This window comes from Antechinus flavipes, chromosome 3 (assembly GCF_016432865.1).
Source record: "Antechinus flavipes isolate AdamAnt ecotype Samford, QLD, Australia chromosome 3, AdamAnt_v2, whole genome shotgun sequence".
Taxonomy (NCBI): domain Eukaryota; kingdom Metazoa; phylum Chordata; class Mammalia; order Dasyuromorphia; family Dasyuridae; genus Antechinus; species Antechinus flavipes.
In genome coordinates, this window is record NC_067400.1 from 286,325,106 (window position 1) to 286,347,461 (window position 22,356).

Consider the following 22,356-nt stretch of genomic DNA (forward strand, 5'->3'; position numbering starts at 1 on the left):
GCTGATGCTTAGTAATGTTTTTTCAAGTTATCCAAAGAATAGAGCAGAATTTAATCAATATTTATTAAGCCCTATTGTTACATACTATGCTGATTGCTAGAGAGATACTAAAAGAGACAAAAAAAAAAAAAAAAACCATAATTCCTGCCCTCTGCTGAGCTTATATTCTAATGGGGGTGCCAACTTGTAAACAAAGATATACGGAACAAGCCATCTAAATAGGAAGTAATTAACAGTAAGAAGACACTAGAATTTTAGTTGAGTTGGGGAAAGCTTCCCATAAAACTTAAGATTTTACTTTGGACTCGAAGGGAAGCTAGGGAGGTTAATTAGAGCTGAGGAGAGAAAGTCTTCCAGGAATTGGGAAGAGCCAAAGAGAATGCCAGCAGCTAAGAGAGGTGTATTTTTTTTTTTTTTTTTGGCTCAGCGAACCACCAGGAGGCCACTGTCACTGGATCTAAGAGTATGTCTTGGGAAGTAGTGTTGGAAAGGTAGGAGGGACTCTGTCATAGAAGGCTTTAAATGCTGAACAGCAATTTGTATTTGGTGTTGGAAACAATTAGAAGTCACTGGAGGTTATTGAGTAAAAGGGAAAAGGGAAGGCAAGGGTGGCATGATTGCACCTTCCTTTGGGGAACTTGGAGAAGAGAGTTAATTGAGGTAGGCAAGACCCATTAGCAAGATTGCTGCTGAGGGCCTGCATTATAGTGGCGGTATCAGAGTAAAGGGAGGCATGTGGTATACAGGATATTTTATAGACCTGAAATTGACAAACCTTGGCAAGAGATTGCATGTGAGTTAGTTGGTAGTGAGGAGTTGAGAATGATTCCTAGGTTGCAGACCTGAGGGGCAGGGAGAAGGAAATACATTTGTAGTTTGCCTTTAAATTGTCAGAATACTAGACTAAAAATGTGAACTACCATTTCGTTTGTCAGCTGTTTGGAATAGATAGCATTGAAATTGCTGGCCCTTTCTAAAGTGGGAAAGTCCTTGAAACCACAACAAGGGAGTAGGGAGTATATTATAAGCTGCTAATGCCTCTTCATATTTTTCCCATTGCTAAATAATTACTTTGAATATATTTTATAGTACTCATGTTGTGTGTATTATTACATTAGAAGGTAAGCTTGAGGGGAAAGATTGTCATTTTTATTTTTGTATCCCTAATACCTAGCATAGAACCTAGAAATAGCAGGTACTTGTTGCAGCATAATTGATTAATAAAAGTTTTAAGTAAAACAATTAACTGGAAGGAAGGCAACAAATTTCAAATAAAGGTCTGATAGCCAAGATAGATAGGGTAGACAAATTTATAAAAGCTGTTCTTCAATAGAAAAAGGATTATGAACAGACAGTTTTCTAAAGGAGAAATTACACTATTAACCACATGAAAAATTCTCTAATTACTAATATTAAAGAAATACAAATTAAAAGAGCTCTGAGGATTCTGTCCCGCATCCATCAGATTGAATAGGATGTCCAAAAAGGGAATTGACATTTGTTGGAGAGAATGGTAAGAGAATAGATCCACTCATCAATTGTTTCTTGCATCAGTTGTTTCTTGGAGCTGTAAAGTGTGGTCTATCTGTTCTGGAAGGCAATGAAACTTTTCCAAAGTCACTAAACTGTACATGCCCTTTGACCCATAGACAACTGGAAGTATTATTCCAATTTACTCTAGAGTAAAAGGCCTGGTGTACAAAAATATTTACAGACCTCCAGGGGACATGGGTGAGTTTCAAAGGATCTATAATCTGTGAAGGAAGAACAATTATTTATGTTCACCAACTTCTAAATGAAATACAGTATTTTCTTTAATTATTTAAAAAGTCGTCTGAGAAAGTATTCAGTAGGCTTCACCAGATTACCAAAGGAAATCCGTTACGTTAAAAAAAAAAAATTAAAAACACCATCTTGATTTAGTCCTTTGCAGTTAGTCAAATATGTTAATTTTTACTTTTTATTTCAGAGAAAGGCAGCTTAGATGGTACAATGGGTATAGCCTGACCTGGTTGGAATTAGGGAGAATCAAGTAGTTAATCCTTTCCAACATTTAACTTGCTGTGTAATTTGTGAGCAAATAACTTAATCTTTCTTCATTTGTCAAGTAGGGATAATATCTGCTTCACAACACTGTTGCGAGGATAAAAGAAGGGGAAAAAATAAAGCTAATTTTTAGAAACCTTCAATCACTATATGTAAAGGGTACTAGCCATTAGTAGTTGTAGAAATCTTTAATTTTTTTCATCAGGACCACTTAGAAGTCATCTCTTTTATTCAAGATCCAAATTTTTCCTTTAGAATTATACTCGGTTTTTCAGGATGAGTTATAAGCCTTCATCTTTTTCTTCATAGAATATCATATTTCAGGATTTTCCTTTGTAATGATTGTTTCTTAGTGTTATGTGTTCCTGACTAATTTCTTGATAACTGAACTTGTTCTATTTTCACTGGGGTTTTTTTGGTTGTTGTTTATTTTATATGTTTGTTTTTGAACCTAGAAGCTCTGGAATTTTGGCTTTTACAATCCTAATAGGTTCTTTTCTATTTTCACTTTGATTCTAGGGAGAGGAGTTTCCCTAATGATTTTCTGAATAAAATGTTGTTTTTTAAAGTTTTACTCTATTTCTTTTTTCTCTAATGGAATCATTTTGATTTTTTCATTTTTAAAGACTCGTTAAGGTTTTTTTAATCTTTTGTTCTAAGTTATTCTCCTTACAATTCTTTCAGAAGCTCTTGTTTTACTTATAATAAGTTTGTTTTAATCTCTTGCTTCATTTATTCTCATCCTTGTCACCAGGCCTTTCTCAGAGGCTTTGCAGTTAGTCTGTCCTGGGTTATCTTCATAAACATTTCTCAATCTATATTTATTCACCTTGCCAGAATCTATTTTTTACTCATCTCTAGCCTTTACTTCCTGATTTGGGACTTTGTGCTGAGACCAGGCTTTACTCTCCCTCCTGTATTTTTGAATGAGATATGTAGGATCTCCTTGGTTTTTTTTACCTTAATTTCCTGGGTTGCTTATTGCTTGCTTTTACCTCTCCTGGTGTGTTAAATATAGACTTAGAACAGTCAGATTTCAAGCTCCCACAGATTGTCTGAGGGTTGGTTTCCTTATTTGAAGATCAAGGATTTCCTTTGTTAGATTTTTACTAGAATTATATATATATATACATTGAAGTGAATTGCTCTACAATTTTTTACCCCTTCATATTATAACCAGAAGTCCCGTTGCCTGTTTTAGGAACTACCTCCACCTAGGACATGAAGAAAATTAAAGATGTGCCTGAAATAATAATGTTGGTGGTTTTTTTTTTGTTTTGTTTTGTTTTTTTAAGATTTACACTTATTTTAGCTATGGTTACTTTACACATCTATATACAAGTTATTTAGTTTCTTTTTAATCCTTAGGTAAGGGAGGTAAAAATCGGCGCAGAGGAAAGAACGAAAATGAATCTGAAAAAAGAGAGTTGGTCTTCAAGGAAGACGGACAGGGTATGTATACTGCTTTTCTAACTTACTAAGTTAACAAGTTTCTAACATGTAGATCGTGTTTGGGACTTGTTGGAAGATACCTATTAAATTATGGTTTCCTTTGTCTTAGAAAGTGAAAATTTTAACTAGAAGATAGAGAGATTAAGCTGACTTAATATTCAATAATATGAGATGGGATTTCTTTCAGTGTATAGTTATGGTTTTCCTGGCTTTATTTTTCACTTTTCCTTTCTTTAGCCAGTCTGCCATAATATTTCCCAAAAAATCATAATGTTGATCACAGAAATCTGAGTAAAAGTAAAGAATAAAAATGTAATAATTTATAGGGGGAATGTAAAAACAATTTCAATTTAAAATATTTAGCTAGGTAAAAACTAATTGTTAGAATTATTGGATAGAGGGCTAGAATTAAGGAGAATCTGAATTCAAATCTGGCCTAAGATATTTACTAGCTCTTTGACCCTGAGCAAGTCACTTAATTGTGATAGCTCTTTAGTCCTCTCTTACCCTCTCTCCCCTCCCCATCCCCCCACCCCCCCATCCAAAAAAAATTAATAACCAGGGAGTTAAAGTTGAATGAAATTTTGACTGAGAACCATTTAAACTTAATAAATTGAAAAATATAATTATTAGCAAGTGTGACTGTAGCACCTTAGGCAGGCAGGACAATTTAACCTCTGATTTCTTTCTTCTGAAAAAAGTGCTGTGGGCTATATCATCAATGTCAAATTCAAATAGAAATTGAACCACTAAACATAGGAATCCTATATTCCCCTTTTTGACTTAGAAAACCACAAAATAACCTTTTTTAAATTGATTTTATATTGTTTTTTATTTTACTGTTAAATATTTCTCCATTACACAAAAAAAAAGGTAACATGGTATGTTCCCCTTTGTTATATAAATTCGAATAAAACCTTATTGTTTGGATTGAGTGAGAAGCCCAATTTAGTGAAAAGCCTGAAATGAATTATAAGATTTTTTTTTTAACAAGATTTCAGTTTTATAATTTTCAAGTACACATGGCAAATCAAATGACTTAACCAAGTAGAATTATTCACTTATTCTATGAATGTGGTTTAGGGTATGAATAAAAATAATTTTAAATTATTGTATCATTTTTACTAAAAATTTCAAAACAGTCTTTTAATGATCATGTTGTTTAAAAATATGGTCAGCCCTGACAGCCCAGGAAGACTTGAGAGTAGCAGATAGCTTGAGCTCGTGAGAAATGAGTTATAGTGATGTGAATCCAATTGAATGTGCACATTACACCCATCATCAGTATGGCAAGCCACTAGGTTGCTTTGGCTAGCTTGACCAGCCAGCCCAGTTGGAAACAGAGAGTGTCAGAATAGCCAGGCCAGATCAGCATTAGGATCAGGCCTGTAAGTAGCCTCTGAACTTGGACCCTGGGTAATATAGGGATAACTAATTTCAAAAAGAAAAAGAAAATTGTACGTATTGAAAGTTTTATGAAACAAATTAATTCTTTGTAACTTTTAAAGTCCTGGAGTAAAATGTCATAAATGCATTAATTTGTTCTTCAAGTAGTATTTTCTGCATTGTGTTAGTATATAATAATCATCCAGCAAAAATCTTTTTAACATAAACCTTAGTAACAGGGATGCACTTTTAATGAGAAATCTTTGAAGAGCTTTCTTTTAATATGTTCTTCCCCCCCCCTCCCCCCTTTACTCTGTTTTCAGAATATGCCCAGGTGATCAAAATGTTGGGAAATGGACGATTAGAAGCAATGTGTTTTGATGGTGTGAAGAGGTTATGTCACATCAGAGGGAAATTAAGAAAAAAGGTATATGTGGGGAAAGGAATGCATTGGGTATTTGTTTTACAATATAACTAATTATAGTTTTAACTGCAGGGGAAAGTAGGTCTTTATTGGAGATCCTGTACTGAAAGCTTCCAGATTTCCTTAAGATCCTGCAGCATGATTGAGTAGAGTAAGAACTATATTGGGAATTAGAGAGAACCAAGGTCTAAATTCTGGTCACTTGGCACCAGTATGATAACTTTTTTTCCCCTCCCTTTCCACTCCTTCATCCATTGAGAAGGCAAGAACTGAAGCTGTTACACATGTGAAATCATATAAAACATTGCCATGTTAGCCATATTGGGGAGGGGAGAGAAGGGTGTGCCATAAGAAAAATAAAGAAAAAATATGCTTCAGTCTGTGCTTCAGACTTCAACTCTCTCTCACAAGTTGAAGAGCATTTTTCATCATGGATCCTTTGGAATTATTATGGGACATTGTTACTGATCAAAGTAATTGAAGCTTTTGTAGTTGATGATTATTATAATATGGGGGCAGTTAGATGGTACAGTACATAGAGCAGATCTGAATTAAAATCTAGCCTCAGACACTTAACACATATTAATTGTGTGACCGTGGACAAATCATTTAGCCCCAATGATCATGCTACCACCCTGACTCAAAGGGGGAAGGGAAAAAAAAGGATCATCACAGTATTGCTATTATTCTCCTGATTCTGCTCACTTCCTATCAGTTTGTATAAGTCTTCCAGGTTTTAATGAATCTTTCTCCATTATTTCTTCTAGCTAAATAATATTCCATCTCAATCATGTGCCATACTTTTTTCAGCCATGTCCCAATTAATAGGCATCCCACTCAGTTTTTTGTCTCCACAAGAGAGCTGTTATAAATATTTTTGTATATGTGGGCATTTTCTTAAACTTTTTCTTAAATCTCTTTGGTACGCACATTCTTGCCTATTATCTTCTCCAGAACAGTTGGACCAGCAAGTCACTTGTCCAAACTAGATCTGGTGAAGAACCTTTCTTAAATAATGTTTTAAAATGCATAAAATACATAGTTGTTATAAAAGAAATCAGTTATATTTAAGTACACTTAGGTTTCAAGTTCAAAAATTCTATATACTAAGATGTTTAGCAGTAATGATACATGTTGATTTTCTTTTATATATATATGAGATACATGTTGATTTTCTTTTTATTAAACAATAAAACTGTCAATTTTAATATATTTTTACTTTAAGTGCTTTTGAGAATAAATAGAACAAAAGAATAAATACAAGTAGGATGAACCACTTTGCTTGGACTCAAAAAGCACCATTTTAGTGTTTTATGTCCCAAAGTACCAATAATCAATTAAGAAAATATCAGGCAAAGATATCAACATAGGAATAATCAGTTTTTTAAAATTCTAATTGGTAGATATTTGAACATTCAGGCCTAATTGATAATTGGATGTTTAGAATGTAGAAGACTAATAACTTTGAGGCAGCCATTTTTTTTAAAAAGCATTGGATTTGGAGTCGGGACCCTACTACCTTGCTCAAATCATTGTGCTTCCTGAGAAAGATCTGTAAAATGAGAATATCGAATGAGATGTCCTCTTAAAGTCTTACTTAGTTGCAAGTTAAGACCCCATAAGCACTACTTCGTTTTCTATGGAATCCTTAAAGATTTAAGATGTCATTATATAACAAGTTATATATTATAGAAAATGTAAAAACATTGTAGATGTTACTTTTTTCTAAATTATAGTTTTTTCCTAATTCTAAATGAGTAAAGACTTCCCTAAATTGTTATGGTTATATAAATATAATACTGTAACATTTCACAATGTAGCATATATTATTTGAAAATTTAATCAGATTTATTTAAAGGAGCCATTTCTAAAATTTTAAGCAGACCAGTTTCTGAGGTAGAAATTTTGCAGTTCTCATCTCTTTTCCCTCCTGTATTTATCATTCTCTACGATGGAAGTTGCAATAAAAATATAGTATATCATGATTTGTTGTGTTTAAATTCAAGAAGTATATAGTGTTCAAAAGCACTGAACCTAAAAGTAGGGTATGCTGCCACCAAGTGTTGGTAGTAGACCTGTTGTCAGAAGGGAAACCTCAAAAAGAAGACATTTTTCACATTAGAACTTGACATAGAAGTTACCCAGCTTTCTTTAAAGTCTATCTATACTTGTAAAAAGCTCTCAGGATTTTTAAGTTAAAGAAATGTTGCACATCTAGGAATTCCCTAATCTAATAAAATCAAAAGTTTTATAGCACCACTACCCTGGGCAAAAGATTTGTCCAATCTAGTAAAAGTTCTGGCTAGTAGGCTTTGAGTTTGGGCAGTTGTGTACGATACATCTATTGTCCGAAAGGGAATGGAATGAGCATTTATTAAATATCTACTCCACGTCAGGCTTTTGAGCTAAACACTCTAATGTATGATCTGACTTGGTTTACATCAATACTGTAAGGTAGATCTTGTTACTATTCCATTTTAGGTGAAGAAACTGAAACAAAAGTTATATCACTAGGACAAATCAACTAGTAAATGGCTGAGGAATAAAATTGGAACTCTTATATGTGTGTGTGTTTGTTTTAATAGTATTTTATTTTTCCAAATACATGCAAAGATAACTTTCAACATTCACCTTTGCAAAACCTTGTGTTTCAAATTTTTCTCCCTCCTCAAGATAGCAAGTGCTCTGATATAGGTTAAACACAGGCTATTCTTTTCAATGTATTTATCATACTGTACACCAAAAAAATCAGATCAGAAGCCAAAAAAAAAAAAAAACAGGAAAAGGAGGGGTGGGTGAAAATACTGTGCTTATGGTTCACATTAATTCTCTCTCTGAATGTGGATAGCGCTTTGCATTACAAAGTGATGCAAAATTACTGTGTACAGTGTTCTCTTAGTGTTCTACTCAATTCACTTAGCTCTAGTTCAAGTAAGTTTTCAGACTTTTCTGAAATCAGCTTGCTGATCATTTCTTAAAGAATGATAATATGCCATAACTTATTCAGCCATCCCCCAACTGATGGGCATCCTCTCAGTTTCCAGCTCCTTGCTAAAAAAAGGGCTGTAGAAACATTTCTGCACATGTGAGTCCCTTTACCCCTCCCCTATTGATCTCTTTGGGAAAAAGATCTAGTATAGAGACACTGTTGGATCGAAGAGGGTAGGTACTGTTTTATAACCATTTTGGCATAAGAACTTTTTTTAAAAAAAAAAAAAACAAAACATTTTAAGTAGCTGAATTTTTTTCATATTACTGGGAAATAAATATTTTTTCTTTACATAGTTCCTTTTTTCTCAGAACTTTTCTGTTAAATAATCATAACTAGTGTTTTTGCCATTTCTAGTGTCTTTCCTAACTGGTGGCTCCAAAAAAAAAATGAGTACATTTGATGGACAGGAAAAATTAATTTACAGTAATGAAGTTATTTTGTATTTCTGTTTCCTTATGTAGAAAAAAATAGATTTTTTTTTTACTATGCCTGAGAATAATGTGTTTATGAGTGTGAAGAATATTCTGAAGTCTTCATCCCAGTTTTCCTGTATTAGGAAACATATTTTTTGCATTATTGGAGGAGGAATACAGTATTGCTTTATTATTTGCCCATAGTTCAGTATAATAGCAGTCTGTCACCTATAAAAATAAAGATGATAATCATTATACAATTTTCATTCAATTTCTCCACTTTTCCATCAAAAGTCTTTAAGCACCTTGTGGTATTTTTTACTTCCATCCTATGTCTTTATCAGCATAGTAATAAAATTTGGATTGAATAGATATTGTCTTTTGGATTTTTTTCAGAGCTTTGTACTTAAGTATTATGTAGACATGATTTGGTGGAGCATTTCCATATTTAAGCTTGATTTTAGTCCTTTAATTGTCTGGAATTTAGAGTTTGTGAATATAATAAACTTTTTTTTTTTTTTTTTTTACCTTTTATAGGTTTGGATAAATACATCGGACATTATATTGGTTGGTCTCCGAGACTACCAGGTGAATATTTACTGTTATTTTACTTGTTTTTGCTAACATATTTGTTAACAGCTTTTGGGAGAAACATCTTGAGATACATTGATCAGATGAATGATCTAGAAATTCTGACAGTGACCTTGTGATATATTTTTCTCTTTGACTAAAGTCTCTAAAGTAGTACTTTTCTTTCCTTATAAAACTCCTCTAACTCACTCTCATAACATCTTAGAATAATGTGAATAAATAACATGTTCATCTTAACCAAGCCTTTCCTGTTATAATAACTTTGTCTTACTGCCCTTTAACTTTTATCTCTGGATTCTTTTTGTCAATCCTTTTGGAACTCACTTCATCACTTTAATCAATTTGTAGATTAATTACTTTCTTTAAACAGATAATTAGCTGCATATAAAAACTTTATTCATTGGATCAATTGTATTTTTCAAGTGAAGTTATCACTTTTTTTAGAAATATATTTGTAAAGCATTTAAGTACTTACTTCCTGTTTGCCGGCCATTTAAGCTACACCCTGAGGTTTCAGATTACAAAGACAGAAACATTCTATTCTCACTAATCTTCTCTAAGATAAGGGAAATATTTTTCCTGTGGTCTAGAACCATAGTAGGTCTCATTAAGATTGTTAATATTTCTCAAGCTCTGTACATTAGACGCGTCTTCTGGCTTCTTGGTAAATACATTTAGAAATATATAGAAAGAAGTTTTTTGGGGGGAAAGGTAGGAATAGGTAAAATGGCACATCCCAGAATGATGGAGTTGAATTTATCATTTGTCTTACTCATTCATTATTCAGGTTGAAAGTCATTTATAAAACTATTGGTGATATTTTGGCTTAACCAATTTTGAGTGTATTTTGTATACATTTTAAAGGATAACAAAGCCGATGTTATACTAAAATACAATGCAGATGAAGCAAGAAGTTTAAAGGCATATGGGGAACTTCCAGAGCATGGTAAGAAAGCAATACCTATAAATCATTCTTTTAAGTTGTTTGTTTTTGCTATCGTTTAGGTCAAAAATAAATCAAAAGAATTATCACTTTTACATTTAATAATTACCAATAGAATTTACTTAAATATAATTTACCTGTGGAATTTAACACTCTGCTTCACATACTTGCGAGATAATTGCAAAAGAGAAGCAATGATTCCTATAATACTACTAAGTAATTACTTGTGGGACTTCTATTCCCATGTGATATCTTTGACCTTTAGGACAATGTTACTAAAATTAATTTGGGGCACAAACAGACTAAGACATATAAACAGCTTTCTTCTAGTAACAGTTAGTGCGTGTTTAACGTGAGGGAATTCACTGTTAACATTCAATTTTTAGACCTTGATTTATCCTAATAGAATGCTATCCAGTAGGATTTTATTTTAAAAAAAAATTTTTTTCTAAGAAAAATTAATGTTCTTTTGTAAGTGCTATATTACATATGGATATCTGCCATAAACTGAAAATGGCTGTTGTATGACAATGTTACATACAGCTGGCTAGAGATGTTTATGTTTTGATTGAATTGGAATCTTCTCGTAAATGTACTACATATTTTTGCTTTCAAATGGTTTATAGGGTGATTAATGATCTGTAATACGAGTGTTTGATTTTTTTTTTTTCCCCCTTAATAGCCAAAATCAATGAAACAGACACATTTGGTCCAGGAGATGATGATGAAATCCAGTTTGATGATATCGGGGATGATGATGAAGACATTGATGATGTATGTGTTCAAATGATCTCTTAAAAAAAACTCTTAATCTTCATATTATTTCATCTTAATGTGTTCCAAGATTTAAAACAATACACCTATAATATTATTTTAAAATACTGGCAGAGGAATTCAGAAGTACAATTTCAGTAGGATGTTTTATCCATGTGTAAAATGAGAACTTTTTTAAAATATAAACATTTCATATATTTTCATACAAATATATTTCATATAAATACTGCACTTCTATTGTGTATTTGTATGTTCTCTCGTAAAATATACTAATTTCTAATACCGATAACTGGTTGATTTTATTATTATTATTAGTGAGCAGGCTAGAAGGAAGGTAGAGGAACTGATAAGTTTGGTTCCTGTGAGAACTGGAGAATTGGGGTTGGGGTGGGGTGGGAGAGATTTTATGGAAGTAGTTAATTTGACCTTGAAGGAATAGAATTTTAGATTGAAAGAGTTAGGAAGCAGTTTCCAAGCAAGGACAAAGTATAATTTTACTATAAGCATACTAAAATGTGAAGGCAGAAATAACCTTGCAGTGTGTTTGAGAGGGGAGACTGATTTGACTGGGTTGGAAGATGTTTTGGGGAAATAAAAATTTTAGGATGAACTGGGAAAGGCTGTGGTTAAAAATCCCAGATAGTGAATTATTGGGGTAGTCCTAATTTGGATTTAGGGTAATAGCAAATGAAATAGGAAAAGATGGTTTTAAGTACTTGAATATTGTGGATTCATCTGTGAGGGCTCTCTCTCATGCCATCTCATGCTCTCATAGATTACTAACATTTTAGTAGTGGATCACTGAGAGTGACTGTGACTAAGTTCATTTTTGGGGGGGAGGGGAGTGTTAACCTAGTGATGAGTTTAGGTTTGGGTTTTGTTTTGAAGTTTGCAAGATAGATGTAAGAGAAATTATATAGAGAGAAAATGGAAAAGACTTGGTAATTAATTATATTTGGGGAAATTGAAAAGAATCTTAGGATAAAGGGACGGTTTGCAGGGTTATGATCTGGAAACAGTTATTTGGCTTAGATTTTGTTTGAAGTTGAGATTTATATATGGAGAAGGAAACAGGTGAATTGTCAAAATAAAAATGATTTTTAATGACATGAGAGTGAGAGGTTTTACTCTGATAGAAAGTATAGAGAAAAAGATATCAAAGAACCAAGGATTTCTCTTTAGTTTGGGTCTCTCCTTTCTCCTTCTTCCCTTCTCCCCCTCTCCTCCCTTTTCTTTGGCCAGAAATAAAGGGAATCTTATCTTTTTGCCTTGACATTACCGTCCACATCTTGTTAATCAAATCCCTTTTCTAATCGAAGTCTGGCCCCTTAGAAAAGAACTTTGAATGCATAAAGAGTTAATTTTCATTTCTTACAAGTTACTAAACAAAATTATATGTGCCAGAGATTGCTTATAACTAAGTAGCTAAGTAAGCAAAACAAGTTAAGAGTATTTAAACATTTTATTTCATCAAGTTTTCCTGGAAACATTAAGCAGATAGAAAGGGGAGAGGAGAAAAATGATGAGAAAGGATTTGGGGTGTTGGAGAAAATGTATTGTTCTCTTTAGTGCTCCTATTACCTTGTAAGTTCATTGAATAAATGCTTTATTAAATATCCCAGTCAAACTTATAGTTTAGTAGGAAGACACATAGCTGTAAAATATTAGAGAGTTACATAAACAGTTGTACACCTAAAATCTCTCCAAAGTCTGACAGGACTATACCTAGTCTTTGTTGTTGATTGGCCTCAGATCGAGTCCAAGAAAGAGAACTCTGTTAGAGCTGAGAAAAGCATCCTAAAATATTCAGATCTGGGTCTAATACATAGATATTATAATATTTATTTATATATATATAGTTGTACTTATACATATATAATATGTTTATTTTTAAAACAGGGATGACTTATAGAATTTTATGTTAGAAGATAACAATCAACGGTTTTATTAAAAATGAAATCATCTTGTTTTTATTCTCTTTATTTTACAGATCTAAATCGAACTCAACATTTACATTCCGATTTTTCTGAGGATTGTTCAACTTTGATAATTTCATTTGGATTTTTGGCCAAGTCCCATCCTGTTAAGAAGAATGAAAGTTCATTAGCATGAGTGCAGCTTGTTAAACCAGACTGATTTATTTTCGATGTTTGTTTTAAAATATTTATATTTCTTTAAAAACTGATAATGCTGAATTACCTTAAGCGAAATGTTAAGCCCATTTTGTCTCTTTGGTGAATTAGATCTTCAATGTTTGGGTAAAGAACCATAACACACATCCATTTGGTTTTTCCGTTTGGGGGGGATTTCTTTTCCTTTTTTTTTTTTTCTTTTTCTTTTTTTTTTTTTTTTCTTTTTTTTTTTTTTTTTTGGTTGTTTTTTTTTTAAATGCATTACTGCCTTTCCTGTTTTGACCACCTCACTTCCAGTAAATTGATGTTTTGAATAAATTGTTTGCCCTATGATTATCATGGATTATAATTAAATCCCTAGTTTGAATTTGTCTTTTCACTGTACAGAGTGTTTCTGTATGTTCCAGTTGCCTATAACTTCGAGTTTTTGATAAAATTTAAGGGAGGCAGAAATCTGCATTTAAAGTCATAATGCATGTGTCTTTTTTCATATTTTAATAGCTTATGGCTATTTTTATACTGATTTTGATATTACACACATTTTCTCAGTAATCTCATCTGTTGCCACCATAAAAAAAAAAGTCAAATCTAAAAAGAGCATTTCAAAAATGCAGGTGTTTTAAAAAACTATTTTGAATTTGTAAGATTAGTAGTTGCAGAAATTGAACACTGGGTGGCACCCAATTACCTTAAAACATCAGATATAGTTATATATTATTTGCAGAATTTTTTTGTATTTAACAGCCAAGAAAGTTTCCCAAACAATAAAAATAAATGAATAATTATCTTTTGAAGGTAAACATGTAGAATGTTTTTAGTTCAAAGGGTTATGTCTTAATTGTCATTTTATCTTAACCTTCAAAAGTTATGTACCTTGCAAGATAAAATTTTGGATAGTTTATGTACATTTAAATTACGGTGTATAAATGAAAATTTGATGTCAACGTCTGAAAATTAAGTTTTTGTCCAAAATTAACCTGAAGGGGTGGAAAAAAACAATGGGAAAGATAGTCTCCAGTTTCTGAATGGAAAAACTACCCCTAAAGAAGTCTAATAAAGACTAAATTATTATATGGAGATTAACATATTTTAGCCTTACTTTGTGTTTTAGGATGTGTTTTGTTACATACATATTTTTGTACCTTACTGGATTTTATTTTATTTTTTGGTCTGCACCTGTGATTCAATTGGTGTATGAAACTTCCTCTACCATTACAGATGGGCAGCTGTTACATAGTTTACAATCTTGGAAAATTGTCTGGGACACTAAGAAGTTAAGTGACTTGACCTGTTAGAGGCAGAATTTGAACTCAAGTCTACCTAATATCAAGACTGGCACTCTACTATATCACTCTGCCTCTAGCTTAACTTTGTTTTATTTGATCTTTATTTCCCTCCAACATGATTTTTTAAGATTTTTAATAATGATAAAAAAATCATTTGTGCAGTATTTTATGATTTACAAAGTGCTTTCCTCACTACAATTCTGGGAGGTAAGTAGTGCAGCTATTATCCCTACTTTGTAGATGAGCTATCTAAGGCTCAAGAGTTTGCAATTTTTCCATGGTCATAAAGTTAAGTGTTAGAGCCAGGATTTGAACTTGGGTCTCTAGTCTACATCCAGTGTTCTTTCCACACCATGCTGCCTCTCAACTAATAGTTATGAAGTCATGTAAAGGGCTGGACTATATAAGGATACAATAAGCCACATTCTTATCCTATGCAATACTGAGGAAGAAAATCAAACTTATAGTTTGGGCCCATGTGAATCTTACAAATGAGGAAAAATACAATGAAATAGAGGGAAAGCTTTATCCTTTAAAAAAAAATTTGTCCTTTGCTAATATGAAACCTTGGTATAATATGTGAGGCAAAGAGTAAAACCTTTGGATCTAGGGAAGGGAGAGCGTAGAAACAACACAGTTTTTCTTTAACATATATCTAAGTATCACTAGTTAATAGGTAAGTGACCCAAGACAGGTAATTGATTGGACATATGGAAAAGGGACTTTTCATTTTCCTTACTAATACTCTAATACTTGTAGGAAATGGTGCTAAAGGCTTTTTTTGTATTGATCATTTATTTACTTGTGTGATAAGGATTCCCTCAAGGTAGCCATACTGCCTATAGAGAGTTTTATCCAAATCACTTAGATGAGTTGCTAGAAGGCATAACGTTAATGCCTTACTAACAGTATATAGATAGATAAATACAAATAGATATCCTCCTGATAGGGAAGTATAAATATTAGATTTGTTTATTATGGTCCAAATTAAATATTTACCTTAGAACTCCAGATAGCACCTTTATGTAAATGACATGATGCCTATGAAATTACATCAGGTATTTTTAAATTCTCCGCATTCTACATTTCACACATCAGTGCATTTTCTGCAAGTTCCTATAAGGAAGACTTATTCTACCAAAAAAAAAAAAAAAAAAGTCTTAATAGACTCTAAGTAAGACTTAGGAATTTTCCTATGGCTAATTAACCCATGCATAACAAATATCTAAAACTATTTGCTATGCCTAGACTAATGTCTAACCATGGACAGTTTTAATGCTGTCAATGCAACAATAAGATAGGTCTGGTTTTAGGGTTGAATCTTATTTGATCTAAGATTGAAATGTGACTAGGGTTTAAGGTTTGGTTGATAAGCAACTCATGTTAGAAAACTGGTTGTGGGATTTTCATAATGGTTTTTTTTTTTTCTGATTAACTTTTTTTATAAGAAATGGGAGTGTTCAAAAGAATTCACTATCACATTCTTTGATTCTTGCAACAATATTTACATGATACGGTATGCACAGAAAAAATTTTAAAATCTAGAACATTTTGGTAGTGTATATGGTGCTGATGAATTTGAGAAATGGTCAGATTGTCTTTGTTATTGATAATGCATTTGGTTAGAGTGCATCTTTCAATGCACTTTTTTGCACTATTGATCTTTCTCCTTCACCTCCCATTAAGAGTGTAGATATACTATATCACTTAAGTGACTGGATGGCCAAATTAATATGTAAAGACTGTGCCAACATTTAATACCTTAATTGTTAAATGCTGTGAGATCTTAATGATTTTCTGAAGAGATCTACTCATTTATGGAATCTGTAAACACTGCATGTTTAGAAATACTTGTACTTTAGTCATGAATTGCCTTTGATTCACCCTACCACTATGTCTCTGACATTGTGGTGATAAATATACTTGCTTTTAAAATAATTGTGATTGGTAGTTTAACTTAATTACTGTATTACACAAAAATATTACATTATATGATGTTGAGTAACATCAATAAGAATAAGTTAGAGGTGCTGACTTAACAGCAATCCTATTAGGGTAGTAATCACAGACTTTTGAATAAAACGCCTAGTTTGTGTTTTTAAGTAGATAATGTATTGATTGATTAGTTCTTTTTTATGGCAGTAAGAAGCTTATTTAAATAGCATCTAATTTTGAAAATGAAATACTTATTTTCTAGGATTTTATTTTATGTGAAATGAATTACTCAGAAAGGTTGTATTAATCCATGTAGTCTTTAAAGAGCCTTCCTGATTAGTGTATTATGATATACTATAGTGAAAGCCATTAAATTCATATAGTAGTTTTTAGCCTCGATAGTGATTATAGACTGAAATTTGAATCTTAAGTTTTATATGTTTCTTAAATTATATGTGATTGCCATAGAGATTGAAAGAAACCTTTAGTATTGCAAAAAAAAAAAAAAATAAACTGTTTATCTTTAACCTAGTTAGTAAAAGGTAAGTTAATGTCTATTCTGGTTGGACTTCCTTAAATTTTGAATTTTTAAAATTACTGTCTTATTCATTTAAGTTACTTGAAGAAATATCCATTTGTATATCAAAAATTAACGCATAAGGATTTAGTTTGTAATTGAAAAATCAAAGTTTCACAAGTAAAAAGTAAGAGATTGGGTCTCCTTATCAATACAAAATTGCCCTTATTTCACCTAATTTTTTATTTAAAAACATGGCGTTTTAATTAGGTTCACACTTAAATGTGAACATAGGAAAATTTAAATGGCATTTTAAGTTAAGTCAACCAACAGTCAATTTATATGTTACCTCATGCAATTTTAACAGTTGGGAGAGATTTGGTGGATCCACCCGCACACCCTTATTTTATTGTTGAGGAACTGTGACTTTCTCCAAATCATATAAGTCCATTAAGCCTTCTCTCAACTCTCATTTCCTCCCACTATTAAAAGGGCATTCTTCAGAGCTTTTTTTTTGTGTTTTTCTTCATTATATATAAATCCAGTTGATCACCATTGCATAGATATCTTCTAATCCGAGACTGACTCCCATAACTACCAATATTCCCTCTCCCCCATAATTTGCTTTACTATATGACGACTAGGTTGGGATTTTTTTTTTTTAACAGAGCTTTATTCTGACCTCAGACATCTTCCAAAATGAATTTGCCCCCATAAGAAGTAGACTTTGAAAAGATTATATGTAAAATTGTAGCTATTAAGTATTCTTATGGTTAAATATTCAGTATGTTTCAAATTTGTTGTGCTTATCTCTATTTCTTTATGAATTTTTTGTTCTGTGAATTTTAAAAAATACCTGTAACCAGACATTTAGGCTTGAATCTCCACATAAAAAACTCATCACTCGTCCTTTGAATTCTTAGAAAATGCTCCTTTAAAAAGTTGTACAGAAGATTTTGCAAGGGTCAATGCTGAAAAATTACCTATGCATATATTTTGTAAATAAATAAAGAAAATGCCCCTTTATTTACCAAAGCTTTAACCATATCACTTAGCCCATTTCCTCCTGGCTCTTATCAAGAAGTTGATTTAGTCGTTTTTGACTTCCCTTTAAACTAAAATCTTTGCCACTTGTCTTCAACCTCTCCCTCCTAAAGAGAGACTAAAGTAACAGTTTATCCATGCTTATAAAAACAGTCAAGTCTCCTCTATCCAAAACAAAAAAAGTAGAAGAGCCTTCTCTTGATCTGGTCGTTCCTTCAGGCTATTATCCTGTATCTGTGAAGCTGAAAGTCTGTACTCCAAATGTTTATGTTCATGTATCACTCATCTTTAATCCTATGCAGCTTAATTTTTGTGCCCCATCACTTTGACTACATTCTAAAATCTGGCAGCTTCTTAGCCCCTGATCTATTTTTACAGTGTTGGACACTTAACTACCTCTTCCATAACCTCACTTTTGGCCTAGAGGTACTGACAGGTACTAACTTTTTTTTTAATTAAATTTTGATCTCTGGATTTCTGACCTCTCAACCATCTCTTTTCCCTTACTTAGAAAGCAAGGGGGGAAAAAACCATTACACACATGTGGTCAAGCAAAACATTACCTACAAAAAAACGTGTATGTGTATATGTAGATATTCACATCTCACTGCACTTGAATTCATCTCTCTGAAGGTGAATAGCATGTTTCATGAGTCCTGATCATTGTATTATTCAAAGTTCCTCAATCTTTCAAAGTTGTCTAAATTACACTGTTATTTTTTATAAGTTCTGGTTCTTTTAACCTCACTTTGCTTCAGAAGGTCATGTGAGTTTTCCCAGGTTTGTTTGAAACTTCTTTTCAACATTTCTTAGAAGAATAATCTTATCACAGAAGCAAATGGGTTACTCAGAGTCAAGAAGACTTGAATTAAAATTTGTAAATGGATCATTTTCCTTTTTTTTTTTAATAATCTTTTCTTAAGTGTAGTCATAGGAACAGTATCTTTAAAGAATACAGAGTTTTAATAGGTTTGGGAGCCTACCACCAAAATGCTTTCCAGAATAGCTAGACCAGATCACTTATGCCAACAGTGTATTTTCATTTCTCACAGCATCTCCAACATTTGTTTTTTGTTTTTTTGGCAATTTTATTAATTTGATGAGTGGGATGTGTAGTAGTACCTCGAAGTTTTAATTTTTGTTTCTAATAGAGCATTTTTCATATGGCTATTGACAACTTTTTTCCTTCTGAAAATTACCTGTTTTATATCTTTTGACATAAAAATCTGGTGGATTCAGGAAGACCTGGTTCAAATATGGTCTCAGATACCTGCTGTCTGCCAGTTTAGTATCTACCTCCCAGGGTTGTGGTGTGAGGAATGAGATGACTGGAAAGCAAGCAGTACAGAATCTGGCATATAGATGCTTTAATAAACTGACACCACCTTCTTGATGTTCTAGTGAAAGGCTTTGTTACCTTTTATCAGTAAAGTTTTTACTATGACTCATCTCCATTCTTCCTAATCTATTTTATATACATCTCTGCCTCATTCCCCCAACACACCCAATATTCCTGTCTAGTCATTTCAAAAAGCTCAGGTAAAGTAAAAACTCTGGGTAATTTAAAGCCTTCAACAATTGAGATAACTTTCCAACCCATATACTACTACTTTACACTGTTTATGTGTTACACATTATATTTACATATACAAAACATTTTTCCATCCACTTAGTAGGTCATTTCTCTGTAGAAATCTGTTGAAAATTTAATTCCTTCTCAAAACAACCCTTACCCACTTCCAGCTGAGAGTTCTCTCAAGTTTCCTTAGAGCATTTTGTTCTATTTTACTTAATCACATTTTATCCCATCCCTTGTATCTGTACAATTTTTAAGTTCCTTGAAGATTGTCATCCCATCCCCATTTTTCAGCTTTTTGCTCTTCTAGACAACAAACTCATTTGGATTGAATTACTTTTAACTAGAGCTACCTATATAGAGTCTTAATCCTCTTCATGGCAGATTAGCACCCTGAAAACAAATACTGGGTAATTTTTCAACATTGACCCTTGAAAAACTTTCAAATTTTCCAAATGTTCCAAATTTTCTCCTTCCCCCCACATCCATGTTAAGTATGTTAAATCCAATAACATATACATTTACAGTTATTTTGTTGCACAAGAAAAATCAAATCAAGAAGGGAGGAAAAAAAACCTGAGAAAGAAAACAATGCAAAGTTGAGAATGCCATGTTGTGATCCTCTCTCTGAGTGTAAATGGGGCTCTCCACCACTGAACAATTGGAACTGGTTTGAATCATCTCATTGTTTTGAAGGAAGCCACATCCTTTAGAATTGATCAAGAAATGCTTTCATTTTTGTGCTCACTTCCAAATATAAAATGTAGGGTTGACTGAAATATCAAACTAGCTTATGTTGTGCATAAATTTCAACTAATTTATTTTAATATTCTAAGGAAAACATCTTTTGATCAAACTTAATTATATATCAGCCTCTTAAATTTAGGATTTTCTAATTTGTTGCCAAATAGTTAAAATATCTCCCAAAGTGTTTTAAGATCTTTATCTGTTGGAATGACTTTTTTAATTCATGCCAAACCTACCAGACTATACATTTCTGTTAAATTTTGCAAAGGTCTTCCTACAAAAATATAATGATCTTTTTGAAAGTGGTAATTTAAGGAATATAATGGTTCTGCTAAAACACTAAAAAGAGACCTCCCTCTCTTAAAAAAATAAATGAATGAGAAGGGAAATACTATCTAAGGCAGAGGTTTCTCAGCCTTGTTTGTATTCTGGATTCCCTTCTCAGAAGAATTAGGTCGTAACAGGCAATTAAATTAAAATTCATTATGTTTCCCCCATCCCCAAATCCTTGAGGGCAGGACTTCTCTCTTTTTTTTTTTTTTTTAATTTCTGCATCCTTATGGGCTTAGTACAATTATATTGAGCAATAATAGAGTAGTATTGAGTGTGTAGGCACTATTAGTGATTTAAGCTAAGAATTTGATGTGAATTGTATTGTTGCTTTCCTTTTCAGGAACTTAATGGAAGTTTTTTCCTCCTGGTTTCTGGAGAAGATCTAAAAGAACTGGGCCACTATAAATAAACCTCAGATAATATGTCAACATAACCAAAAACATGAGTAAATCATATATATCTATAGTTTTAACTCTTGTAATGGCAAAAATTCACATATTCCATTTGCAAATTTGCTTAATGTGAAAGAAGCATGTAATAACTAAACACTAGGTATTTTCAAATGAAGCACTAAACAAGGTATTTGTGGGGGGAGACGGGAGGTGGGGGAGGAGAGACTGGAAGAGCAGGGAATATTTTGAGTAATACAGTATACAAAGGTACCTTAGTGATAAGCCCCCTTTTATATATATATATATATATATATATATATATGAGGAAACGAAGGTCTCAAGATTTAAGGTTACCAACAGTCACTTCAGTAGGGACAGAATCAGGAGTAGAACTCATTTCTTCTATTAGAGCAAATGCATTAATCACCTACTATGTGCCAGGTGTTCAAATAATAAATGTATATACTTTTGGAAGACTTGAGTTCCAATCATAGCATCAGAATAGGTATTGTAAACTATTAAGAGAAAATAATCTATTAGTATGTGAGCTATTGGGAAACTTCTTTTTGATCCAGACAAATTACTGCAAATACGTCAGCAACTCTAACAAAGAATAGCCTAAAGGCACTAAGGTCAGGTGATTGAGATGGCCACAGCTGGAGTGTATCTGAGGCAGAACTTGAACCCAGGTCTTCCTGATTCAGATTACCTATTTATCCATTATTACTGTTACTGAGTTTATATAGTCCTTTTTATTTTTGAAGCTCAGTGTATGTTTGAATATTGTTTAGAGTTAGAAAGGGGAAAATTGTAAATTCAAATTCAGCAAATAACAACTAATATGTATAAAATAAGGTTTACGAGGTGCTGGGGCAAAAACGGGTATGAAACTTAAATCTAGTTGGGAAAAAAAATTGTATATCCTACTATAATATAGAATATATAGAACATAAATTCAACATGAGAGCTGCAAAGAATTGGAGATTGCTTAATGCAAGTATCTGCATATACTACAATTGATATCTTCATATATATTTGAGTAGAGGAAATATAATAGTTTATTCTGGACTTTGCCTTATCCCTAATTTAGGGACTAATAGCTAATAGAGAAGCTGGTACATAAAGAATTAGCTAAAAGATTTTGGAATAGGCTGTTCTGTCCATTTTTTCCTCAAAAATACCAAATCCAAATTGTCTATTAAGATTGTAAATTCTGACAGCAGAACTGTTTTGCATCTGTGTATTCTCAATACCTTTCACAGTGCCTGTGGCCCGTGGTAGCTGCTTAATAAAGGTTGATTAAATTAAATTGCATTGTTGAATGCTACTTTTTGAATTTTTATTGACTCCAGCCTAGTAGTTTAGTCTGTTTC

The 22,356-nt window shown here is 32.4% G+C and overlaps 1 protein-coding gene across 1 annotated transcript in view; it reads left to right on the forward strand.

Moving 5' to 3' along the window:
• The window catches only part of EIF1AX (eukaryotic translation initiation factor 1A X-linked), a 34,270-nt gene extending 11,978 nt beyond the window's left edge, over positions 1–22,292 (forward strand). Inside the window, exons 2-7 of the mRNA XM_051985131.1 lie at positions 3,415–3,498; positions 5,208–5,311; positions 9,251–9,301; positions 10,169–10,250; positions 10,930–11,021; positions 13,012–22,292. Of these exons, the coding sequence (XP_051841091.1) occupies positions 3,415–3,498; positions 5,208–5,311; positions 9,251–9,301; positions 10,169–10,250; positions 10,930–11,021; positions 13,012–13,017 (419 nt within the window). The 3' untranslated portion in view covers positions 13,018–22,292. The remainder of the gene's footprint in view (positions 1–3,414; positions 3,499–5,207; positions 5,312–9,250; positions 9,302–10,168; positions 10,251–10,929; positions 11,022–13,011) is intronic.
• The last annotated feature ends 64 nt before the right edge of the window (positions 22,293–22,356 follow it).